This window comes from Typopeltis vanoorti, chromosome 8 (genome assembly GCF_054136105.1).
Source record: "Typopeltis vanoorti isolate ZY-2024b chromosome 8, IOZ_Tvanoo_1.0, whole genome shotgun sequence".
Classification (NCBI taxonomy): Eukaryota; Metazoa; Arthropoda; class Arachnida; order Uropygi; family Thelyphonidae; genus Typopeltis; species Typopeltis vanoorti.
In genome coordinates, this window is record NC_143556.1 from 152,393,386 (window position 1) to 152,406,488 (window position 13,103).

A 13,103-nucleotide genomic window follows, 5' to 3' on the forward strand; every position below is an offset into this window, starting at 1 on the left:
TCATGACAGGGGCAACTTGCAGTAAAGGTGGAGTAAGCTATGATCACTATCCTTAGTATTTCCCATAATGTAAAACATCTCCTAGCAGACATGTATGATGTTATACATTATGGGGAGGTCACTGCCCAGACCGGTTTCGACCTTTGTTGAGGTCTCGTCAGTGGGAGCCAAACCCAGATGTAAATACTCAGGTTGAAGTGATGCAGAACTTATACTTTGCCATACGAGTTGCCAAAAAAAGGTGTCACATCACAAAAGGCACCAAGAATTACTGAAAAAGAGAGCCAAAAGGTTTCACTTCTGTGATGCAAAATTATTCAAATTAAGTAGATATTGAATCCAACATTATTTTATAGCCGAATAGAGAAACTACAAGAGTTTCATGCCGAATATATAGAAACTATAAAAGTTTAGGCAGACCGGTTTCGACCTTTGTTGAGGTCTCGTCAGTGGGAGCCAAACCCAGATGTAAATACTCAGGTTGAAGTGATGCAGAACTTATACTTTGCCATACGAGTTGCCAAAAAAGGTGTCACATCACAAAAGGCACCAAGAATTACTGAAAAAGAGAGCCAAAAGGTTTCACTTCTGTGATGCAAAATTATTCAAATTAAGTAGATATTGAATCCAACATTATTTTATAGCCGAATAGAGAAACTACAAGAGTTTCATGCCGAATATATAGAAACTATAAAAGTTTAGGCAGATCCAAGCGTAAGCAAATCTTTCTAACATCATACATGTCTGCTAGGAGATGTGTTTTACATTATGAGTAATACTAAGGATAGGGATCAAAGCTTACTCCACCTTTAGTTGCCCATGTCATGAAAGGTTTGCTTACGCTTGGATCTGACGAAACTTTTATAGTTTCTATATATTCGACATGAAACTGTTGTAGTTTCTCTATTCGGCTTTGTAATAATAGTGGATTCAATATCCACTTAATTTGAATAATTTTACATCACCAAAGTGAAGCCTTTGGCTCTCTTTTTAATTAATTCTTGGTGCCTTTTGTGATGTGACACCTTTTTTGGAAACTCGTATGGTAAAGTATAAGTTCTGCATTACTTAAACTGAGGTATTTACATCTGGGTCTGGCTCCCACTGATGAGATCTCAACAAAGATCAAAACCCGTCTGTGTAGTGACCCCCCCCCCCCCCCCATAATGTATAACATCATACATATCTGCTAGGAGATGCTCTACATTATGGGAAATAGCTTACTCCACCTTTACTATGAGTTGCCCTTGTCATGAAAGGTTTCCTTACGCTTGGATCCTGAAACTTTTATAGTTTCTATATATTCGGCATGAAACTCTTGTAATTTCTCTATTTGACTTTGAAATAATGCTGGATTCAATATCCACTTAATTTTAATTAAAAAAAACATTGGTGATTTGAGTGGAGCAGAAAAATAAGCAATATTTTCAAATTTAGTTATTAATATTAGGTTAATTTTGTAGTTTTTTTTTTCTTTTTCTTTTTATCGGTGTGTGATGGGTAGTTGTTTGACTTTTAAGAAAAACTTGTATATTTTTTATTATGCTATTTATTGCTAGTATGGTACCGATGCATCATAGAACAATGACAACCAAGTAAATTATACTAAGGCCAAGAAATTATTCTTCTTTAATCCTTTATCCAAATTAAGCAAACATAGCTTTTGCTTGAAGTATCTTCATGAGTATGCCATTTGTATGTACAGACTGATGACTTCACATGAATTGTCTTAGTATCCCATAATGCAAAGCATAGTTCCTTTTAAAATATGCATTATGGGAGGGTCACTATCCAAACAGATTTCTACTGAGTACATTACTAAGGCAGGTCTGTCTTTTACAAACCCATGCTGTCCATCAAAAAGTATTGTATTCCTATCCACCCATTGCTTCATTTTACCTTTACCCAACTTTTCCAATACTTTAACCTTGACTCCTGAGATATTAACTGGTCTGTAATTTCCTACTTCTCTCTTGGAGCAACCTTTATGTAATGAAACTATCTTTCCCTCTTTCCATACCCTTTGTACCTTACCAGAGCTGAGATTAAAGAACTTTGTAAGAATCACTGTCAGTTTTCTTGCTTATTTGCATAGTAAATGAGGCAACATTTCATCCAGTCCTACTGCTTTATTCATGTTGATATTTTTCAATATGCAGAGCTTTTCCAGTTCTACTTTGATTCTCATATCAGTCTCTGTCACAGCTGCAAAATATCCACCTCTATGACACCCAAGATGATTACTCAGCAATTTTTTCACTCATCTGTTTCTTCTGCTTCTGTCACCTTCCTGCCATCAGTGTAGATCACACCTTCCATAGTCATTCTTCCACTCACTTACTATGTAGTGAAAAAAACTTGCATAGTTTTAATTCTGCTAGTAGCTAATTTTCTCTTATAATCTGATTTGACTTTCGTACCACACTAGTCTCCCTTCTTGCTTGCATTCTATGCTGATCACTTTTTCTTTATGTTCCCTCTGCAGTGTTTTCCTTTTTTTTGCATCTCATGCTTTATATCTCTACTCATCCACCTTACTCCTGCTTGGTGTATCCTCCTTACCACCGTGGATATGCAGTCTGATATTTCTTCTCTCAAACAATCTCTGACCACTTCCCATGCACTATGATGCAGTGCATAGCACTGCTCCAAGTTGCATCCTAATCTTGTTATAATTACTTTAAATCTTTAAAATTCAATAGAAACCATTTTTTGACAGAATTCCACATGTTTAGCAAACTCTTAGAACAAGATTGCATGGTCACTTTTCCTGATTGGAGGCAGTGTCTACCTTGGTTATTTATACATCTTCTGAGACTGTTACAAAATCCAGTGCTTTTAACCAATGGTCCTCCCTCCACAAAATGCTGTTTCTGTAATTATCTCTTGTCAAATGTATAAATTCCGCTACTGTAACAAGTATGTTGTACATAAACTGTATCCAAGAACATCATCTCAAATCTCATCTATTCAATGCTGTGATGGAATCTGGTGTCAAGCAGCTGAAACTAATCAAGAGAGAGAGCATGGGATACATTTCAGAGTTATGTTTGGCGTTGGAATTAAAAAAAAAAAAAAAAGGGTAGATATAAAACACACCGTTTGTCTACCATATAATTTAATGGATGTGTAGTTGCTGAAATCAGAGCAATTCCAGACACATTAGGGGAATGCTTTGCCAATCCAGCCTTGCCCTGTGTTTGTTATAGTAAAAGAATAACAAGAGAAAAAAAAAGCGCAAAAAAACATTGGGTATCTTTTGTACTCTATCCTCTATGGAATGGGATGTGAATAGATTTTCCCTGCCTCATTGTTGTTATTCAGTTCTTCAATCAAATCTTGATTATGAGTCTGAAGTCTATAGTTCTGCAAGGGAAAGTAGCTTATGATAGGCAGATCGTATCCATCATTTGAGTGTATCAGTAGCTATTCATGCATTTCACATATAACTCATTAAATCTTTTTTTTTTTTTTTTTAAAGTAAATAAACTTGTTTGGTCTTTTTGATGGAAACAGTTGTCTTATAACTATGCCCTATAATTGAAGTCACTTCATAAACATCCAGTGTGGACTAATATTTTTTGCTATGTTACGAAGCTGAATATTATACAAGTTGCACTCTCATTCACTTGTTTGGTATGCAAGTGAAAGAAATTATGCAAGATCTTGGCATGAATATTGACATTATTATTTGCACTAAACATAATAGTATTCCCTCTCCCTATAGCAGATTTAACTGCATCATCCGTCCACCTGCAGCCATTTGATCCAGTTCTTTATGATATTTGACAATTTAATATTACATAAACTAAATCGTACTAATTAACGATGTTCATTTTTCATTAGATTCCCAGTCACGTGGGAATTAAGGGAAAGGATATTGCAAATGCAGTTGCTAGGTCAGCTTATACATTTTTCAGATACTGTTTATCAGTCTGCTATACTGACTGCATACAGTTAAAATGAGTGAAATCAATTAATCAGTGGCAGTAATCATAGCAAGCAAGGGAAAAAAAAAAGTGCTGACAAATAAATTGTTGAGATTAAGTCAGAAATTAAGCACCAGCAGTTTAGTCAACTTAGAACAGCAAGAGGAATTAGGGAAGTTGTTCCTGATAAATTCTGCATAGGTGACAGCTATCTTACACATACTTACTGAAGGCTAATAACCCACATAGGTGTTAGCAGTGTAAAACTCGTCGTACCATATGCCATGTTCTGGTGTGGGGACCAATACTTCACATGAGATAAGCAGATCATTTCAGACTTAACCAAATTGCATGATGTTTTATACTTTCTAAAATGAATTAATTTTCACAAATCCATTTGATTATACAAGCAATTTATATGTAGACACAGCATTAGGAATTGTTAAAATTTGTTTTAGTTTTCTAATGTGCTATTTACTTATTGAGATATTTATTTTCTGCTGTAATGGTACATTATGAACTTTGCCGTCCTTCACCAGTAAACCAAAACCAACCAACCATTCTTGAGAGGAACAGTCTTTATTGGATCGAATTTTTATACACTGAAGTGCCATTGAATTAGGGATAGGACACACTATTCATATTCTGTACCATAACTCCTGCATTTGTGCGAAACTTTCATTATACATTAATGCGCCGAAGTTACGCGGTAGGTGGGACCAACAAAAAGCGCGTAATTTGAATTCGTGTGAATTGGGGTATAATTTTGCATGTAATTTATATATACAAACATACAAAATATTAGTTAATTGGGACCAAAGGTTTACAAAAACATCTATATTTTTTAAGAAATATAAACATAATTGTAGTTTTTCATACATAAAAAAAAAAGAAAGTTATTTCGATGTCGATGGTTTCATAAAACCTAATAGATTTGTCTGACGGCATAATGTCTTTTTCTTGTCACACAAAATTTCTTCATAGCAAGCCAATGATTTTTTTATTCCTTGCCTTGTGGCTACAATTTGTTCCTTGTTAGAATCTATGTCCTCCAAAATCTGTAAACCTTTCTTAATTAAGCTGAGACCTTCTGTTAATTTTGCAATTGTCATGTGCTTTTCTGGTAGAACTGGAACTGAGGGTTTGGTCTCTTCAGTAGCGCATTGCTCATGCATTTCTATGAGCTCGTCGATCGTAAGCTCCTTGTTATGTAAGTCTAACAGCTAGCTGATATCTTCACTGTCGACTTCTAAATCTAATTGCCTGGCAAGGTTGACAACTTCTTCTATTGCCTCAGCAACTTGATCAGTTACTGGCAACATTTCTGTTTTGCATTTAAAAAAGGATCGACAAAGTTTTTTCCAGACACCATTCAAGGTTTTTTGGGAAATTTCACGCCAAGAATCTCCGATAATCCTTTCAGCATCTAAAACATTAAACTGTTTCCAAAACTCTTTAACAGACAGGTGCTCATTTTGCCTCATAGCTTCATTCAGACTTGCAAACGAACGGTATTTGTAGTATGCTTTGAATGTTTGATAACTCCTTGGTCCATCGGTTGAAGTAAGCTGGTTGTATTTGGAGGCAAGAAAACAACTTTTACAGGTATTTTACACGTGGATCAAAATCAATTAAAGTTGCAGGAGGGTGACCAGGTGCATTATCAATAATGAGCATAACTTTAAACGGAATTTTTTTAAACTGGCAATAATGTTCAACTTCAGGTATGAAGTGGTGACCAAACCAGTCTTCAAAAATAGAAGCTGTTACCCAAGCTTTAGAATTTGACTTCCAAATCACTGGCAAGCCAGCTTTAGATTTTTTTTCCAGAGCTCTTGGATTTTCGGAGCGATAAATTAAGAGAGGTTTTAACTTGCAATCACGAGCTGCATTTCCACCAAGCATTACTGTCAACCGGTCTTTGGAAGCCTTAAAGCCAGGAAACGTTTTTTTCTTCACGTGCAATGAAAGTTCTCTTAGGCATCTTTTTTCAGAACAAGCCGATCTTGTCTACGTTAAATATGGTTTGACTTCTATAGCTTCCTTCCTCGTTGATAACCTTAAGTGTCTCAGGAAAAGCAGACAAAGCATCTTTATCAGCACTTGCCGACTCTCCGCAATGCTGTGCCAGTTACAGCGATTTTTAAATCGGTTGAACCAACCATTACTGGCCATGAAATTTTCTTCTTTTGCCACTGCTCCAGCTTCTACTTTTAACCTCTCAAAAATCAGCTTGGCTTGGCTACATATTGTTGTTTGATCAACTGGACAATTTTTTACTCTCACTTGATTATCACACCATAATTTAAGCATCGTTTCCATCTCACCAATAACCATGACGTTTATGAATTATTCTTGAATTCAGTGATTGGGCATTTTTCACAACAGCAAGAATTCTTTCTTTATCTTTCATGATTGTTCTTACTGTGGATTCCTGTAGATTGAACTTCTTTGCTAGCTCACAAATTTTCATTCCGCCTTCAAAATCCTTCATAATGTTGGGTTTTGTTTCCAAAGTCAATGTTTTTCTTTTTTGGCTAGCTGTAGAGGAATCAGACTTGCTTCTTTTGGACAACATTATTATTTTTTATGTGATAAAATTTTTATCAAGAACATAACATTAAACAGTCGCAAAGTTTGTAGACTAAAAGTCGTGCATGAATGGAGACCGCGCGAAACACGTCGGTGCTTGTTCACAGCATGTGCGACAATGGTGCATGCGGCCAGCACAGGAAAGATATGACTAGTGGTGAGGCGTGAAGCAGGATGGGAATATGTACATATAAGAAACCACATGACTCCGGATTCAAGTAAGTCGGGGTATGACTGCTTTACTTAGCTGTCAGCGTTGGCTTCCCCGAGCATTCATCGTGAGAAGCATAATGGGAAAGGCATGCAATTTGGGTGCATTTGACAAATGGCAGGTTATAGGTGCTCACTGGATGGATCACTTGATCTTGGAAATTGTCAACGAACTTGTATTTTCTCATACAACAGTTTCAAGAGTGTTCCTTGGAATATTAAAATTCTAACAAAAATGCAATCACCCAGACAAACTGCAATGGGCAACCATTCTTGAATGATTGTGGGCTTCACCATCTCACTCGCATTGTAGAGACTGATAGAGGCCAGATGTTATCTCGAATCACCTCCCATCTGCCGGGAGGTGATTCGAGAGGTTTCAGCTGGAAAGTCAGTGCAAGGACTGCAATGTTCACTTCGATGTCTCGGTTTCAGGACACCCTAACCTATGACAGTTCCTTTTCTTCTAGCAGCATGACACCAGGCTGAATGCCTTGCCTGGGCTAAAGAACATCCTACTTGGATCTTGCATATCAGGTGGGAAACTGTACAAGCTGGGGATGACTTAGTGATTTCACTCCCAGCTTGTACAGTTTCCTGGGGTGTCTTCATTTGAATGTCTTTGGCATGGGTACCAATGACTCGGTGCATCCTTGTACGTGGAACTCGTGGCTGACCATTTACACCCATTTATGTTCATCGTGCATTCCAATGGAGATGGTGCCTACCAGCAAGACAACATTCATCTCACAGGTCCAAGCAGCTGCCTAGCTTGTTTCGGGGAGCATTCTGTTGACTTTTAAATAATGAAGTGGCCATCAAGAAGCCCTGATTTAAATCCCATCAAAAATCTTTGGGATACTGTTGAGCAGTGTGTGTGTGTGTGTGTGTGTGTGTGTGTGTGTGTGTGTGTGTGTGTTCGGGCCTCTGTCTCATCTGTGCCAAACTTGAGCAAATTGTGGACACCTCTGGAGGATGCATGAATCGGCATTATTATTATTATTATTAGACACCTCAAGGGAGTCCGAAGACTCGTCGAGGGAGGGCACCTGCTCTATAGCTCTCTCTCTCTCTCCACCAACTGACCGCAACTACACCAACGCCATCTACCGCTGACCACTACCACTAGTATTTCCACAGACAATCACAAACATTCATGCCCACGGCCGGATTTGAACCCGCAGCGTTTTGGCTGGAAAGCGGGTACGCTAACCACTTGACCAGCCAGGCTGGCAATACCTATGAAACATTTTCGCAAGCTTGTGGGGTCCAGCACATTACTAAGTAGTTATTCCTAACTCAATGGCACTTCAGTGTATATGTGCCAAATTGCCAATAATTAGAGAGAGAGTGCTTGGGCTAAATATTTGGCCAGTTTACAAAGAGTGTTGTTTGTCATACCCAGAGTTCACATGTGTTTTGGGTGTGAATTTAAGCAGAAAAATTCACATATCCTATGGGATGATTTCACTTGTTTTATCATGTCCAAGGTACTGCATTGTAATTTTATTATTTTATTATTACTTTGATTTATTAATTTTTCTTGATTGCATCATCTTCACATATATAGTTCAAATTGGGCACCTTCTTCCTGCAAGCATATTGATATTTATTGCTGTATTGGCCATTTACACAGCATATGTACATGTTCATTTGTAATGTCATTAGTAGTGTAACTGCTGTCATGCTTTTTGCTTACCACTGCTCCACATGATTTTGACCAACACAGTTCACCAGAACTGTGTTGGTTATGCCACTGACCACTCTGTACCTCCACTGTAGCATGGAGTAGGTTTGGATTGTTTTCAGTTATAACTGATGCAGCTTAGGCTTTGAGACCAGTGTATTATGTCTGCTGATTGTTTGTGTTGTGCTTACTGTTTTGTGAGATGAGAAATGTTACGTTTCAGGGATGACCCTGCCAACTCCATGTGCTACTAGCAAAACTTCAGTTGAATAGTCCTTATAAAGATTCTTCCCATCCTTTATGGGATTCAAATCCAGGTCTTTCTATCTTGTAGCAGTACTATGAAGTAAGAAATTTTGTGGAGAAAGGATTGATAAAAATCCAGCAATACTTAATATTGGCTATCCCTGAATATATACCATAGATTAAGAGATAAATAAGGTAGGTAACAGATAAATGGTATGATTTGGTAAGACTAGGACAGTGGCTTTCATTTGCATTTGTATATTTTCTACATATAACGAGTGGACAAGATTGGCACTGATTATATGAGAGAGAGAGAGATACTGAATGTACTATCCCACATTCACCCTACAGCTGCAAAATAAAAATGTAATTTATAAAGATGCTGAATTATTTTTTCTATAAGCATCATTGTTTCTTTGTCGCATTATACAAACTAGCATTTTTATATATGACCATCCTGTAAATTCACAATTACAGGAACATAATAATGCATTACCCAGTGTTTCTCAAACTTCAGATATCTATGAACCCCTTCTTAAATTTTCATTATCATCAAGTACCCCTTATCAAAATAATAATAAATATTAGATATATATATATGAAGAGCCAAAGGCTTCAATTCGGCGATATATGACTTGTTTAAGTTAAGGGATAAATAAATAATAAGTATATTTCATTGTAAATGTCTATTTTATTTGAATTTAGATGTACATGTAAACAAAAAATATTATTTATTTTTAATAGAACAAAATTTATAAAGATACTATAAATTTTTACTTAATTTAAATAATTTATCATCAATGAGAGGCGTGAAATTGCTTATGGTGGGATAAAATTTCAGCACAATGTGGCTCTATAGTTAATTTCAATCTCAGATGTGGTTCGACATATATAATGCAGTTCCTCTTCTTCGTCTTAATATCTACAAGGCCAACTTCACACAGATATGAACGTGGAAATGGAAAAATGAACCTTAGAACTTTATCTATTAATTCAGGAAATTCATTCTGTATTTGTAGCCAAAATGATGATAATGTATTCTCGTTGTATTTATTTTTTTAGGGAATCATCAGAAGCTACTTCTAAAAGTTGTTGTTCTTCAATTGACGACAAACCCTTTGGCACAGATTTGTTGATATTGAAAGGGTATATATCCACTCAATATTAATCTCCAATTTAAGGAAATACTTTTCTAGATTGCATTTGTAAACTTTGTAAATGCTGCATGATAGTAATTTTCACATCATCATCAATTTGTTCATTTGAACTTGCAAGCAATTCATTTAGAGATGGAAGTGCATCAAATTCTCCATTACCAGCCCACTTTTGCTGTAACTTCATCTTTGCCAATGTGACGTTCACTTTATCTTGGATATGAAATATAGAAATTTCCTTGCCTTGTAAAGACAAATTAAGATTATTTAATACTTTAAATATATCTGCCAGGTATTTTAATTGACTGAGCCATTTCCAATTACGTAAATATTTCTTCATTACAAAATTTTCATCAAGAAAAATTTGAACTTCAGAAAACCAATTCTGAAGTTCAAATAAATGAGCAAGGACTTTTCCACGAGGAAGCCAACGAACATCAGTATGGAAAGAAGTTGTGTATTGTTACTTCCCATTTCTTCGCAAAGTCGAGAGAAAAATCTTGCATTTAGAGGCCAGCCTTTAATATAATTTATGATTTTTACAGCTTCATCCAGAACTTTTTCTGAGGTCTGTAGACATATTTTAGCCAAAGCCTCCCTGTGTATGCAATAGTGTGTTGACTTTGCATCTAGTGCAACAGCTTGAATACTTGAAACAAGCCCTTTTTTAGATCCGACAATGGATTTCACTCCGTCATGCTTATTCCAACACAATTTTTCCAATCAAGCTTGTTTTGATGCATAAATGTATTCATATTGTTGAATATTTCTTCTCCTGTTGTATGTTCTGGCCAGGGTTGGCAAAATAAAAAGTCATCATGAAGTATTTGATTTTTTTTCGTACCTAACAAACACTAGACGATTTGCAAAATGTGTAATGTTGGTGGATTCATAGACCTGTAATGTATAATAACGACTCTAACGTATATCGGATAACAATGTTTGTTTTATATTTTCAGCCATTTCAGTGATTCTTCAATGAACAGTATTATTTGAAAGGCAAATCCGATTTGCCTTCAAATGCACTTTTTGCATTATCTTCAATCATAAATTCTGCTATTATTTTTGCTGCAGGCTTGATCAAAGTTTCACCAATGTTTCCGCTGCACCACTTTTTGCTATTAATAGCGATGCACAATATGAAGCTTCTAAAGCCTTCTTATTTTCACTTCCTGACATGATCAACATAATTTTTTGAGCTTCTTTTACAAATTTATAGTTTATTTTGGCAACATTTACAGGTTTGTCCTTGTGTTCATTATGTTTTGATTCAAAATGGTGATTTAAATTAGATGGTTTCATGCTTTCATTCTTTAAAGTTTCATCACAAATGACACATAATGGGATAGGTTCCATTTCGTACATGAAAATCACATTTCAAGCAATTCATATCGTACTAAATTTTTTCATCTTCTTCCTAATTGGTTCTTCAGAGATGTCAGACGACACACCCTTATCAATTTCATTCGATTCAGATACGGATATCATCGTTTTCCTGTTGCTTACAGCTACAGAGCAATATGCTATATTGCTCTTTTGTGCATTTTATAAACCCAGTCTTTAACTAATAATCCATACTTAAGAATTTGAAAGCTAAAAAAATTATATTTATTATAGGTATTTTAACTTCCGTACATTATTAGAGCAATTATATCACTGTAAAGGTAGTACAAAGCAATTAATCATTATTTTAACTTAGAATATGATCAGATTTGTAATAAGATGAATTAATAAAGCACATTGATTAATATTCGCTTTACTGTCTTAATTACATACTAATGATTCAGATACTTTTTTATCAGTCGCTATCGTACGCTCTTCGCATTGTTGCAGGCTCACAATGTATGTTGATATACCACATTCAACGAAGATTCACGAGTGATCGCCTGCGAATTTGCAAACTGTTCAAATGAAGCAGTTATCACAATTTGTGTAGGAGAATTCATACATAATATATACTTTATTGAGAAATATATACGTTTAAAATAATTATTTTTTTTCTTAATAATGATTCTATGAGTTAATGATGCATAGCCGAAAATTGGCCACGCACCCCCAGGGGTACAAGTACCACACTTTGAGAAACACTGCATTAAGCTATTAAAATTTAACTCCATACCAAGTTAAGAATTTAAGAAAATTAGGATACAATAACACACACTTGTATTTCTTTTGTAATGTATATGCAATAAAGCTTTTGCAATATTTATATTGCACTAGCTTTATTTAAAAAAATTAAATTTATTACCAAATAATTAACAGGCATTAATAAAGTTCATATAGTTAGAAGCAGGTACTCTTTATCTTGATATAATGTTATGAAAATATTTTAGGGGATGTGCTGAGGCAACGAGGCAAGCTCATCAGTTAATAACTGCCCTTATTAAAGAGCCCGATCAAGAATTATCAGAGATATTGTTAAGATGTGGAATCAACAGAAGTGGGACAGTTGTTTCCAGTGCTGAAAATATACGACAAAGTACAATTTCAACATGTGGTCCCATTCTGTTGACTACTTCTCAGGTAATGTTTATACATAATATAAAAGACAGATTTCATATCAGTTGTATGGCAGTAGATAAATGAAATGCAGTGCACAAAAACTAAATAATCAAGAAGAATAAAATTTTATGTACATATTATTACATTATTGTTGTCGTGCTTAAGAAAAAAATTGTTATGCTTGAAAAAAAAAAACTTGTTATGTTTGACATCACAGTGATAAAGGCATTTCATTTACTTCAACATAAAGACTAAGAATAAGCAACATAAGAAAAAAAAAATCATCTTTCATCAGGACAATGCACCTGCCACAAAGGTGTTTTGGCAATGGGAAAATTAAGGGATCTGCACAATGAATTGTTGAATACATCCACCCTATTCCCCAGATTGGTTCCCTCTGACTTCTATCTCTTCCCAAAACTAAAACTCTTCCTCGCTGGTCAGTGTTTTTCTTCGAATCAAGAGGTGATTGCAGCTCTAGAGGGATATTTTGCAGATCTTACTGAGAACCACTACAGGGACAGGATAATGGTGCTGGAGCATCGCTGGAATAAATGTATTGTCTTAAGGGAGATTATGTTGAAAAATAAAAATAATTTTGAAATTATAATTACTGAAACTGGTCATGTGATTCCTTTAGTGTATATTCGCACAAAAGAGAGGACATCCACCCAGTAAACTGATTTTATGTATTAATATAACAAACATTGTTACTAGATTAGAATGGTGGGTTGAGAACTTTTCAGACCACCCTCGTATATACTTTCTTACGCCACTGGTATT

General features: G+C 35.5%; 1 protein-coding gene across 1 annotated transcript in view; it reads left to right on the forward strand.

The window, feature by feature from the left end:
• mask (multiple ankyrin repeats single KH domain) overlaps positions 1 to 13,103 on the forward strand; it is an 823,307-nt gene that overhangs the window by 615,324 nt on the left and 194,880 nt on the right. Inside the window, 1 exon segment of the mRNA XM_090396371.1 lies at positions 12,152 to 12,341. Coding sequence (XP_090252497.1) covers positions 12,152 to 12,341 — 190 coding nt within the window.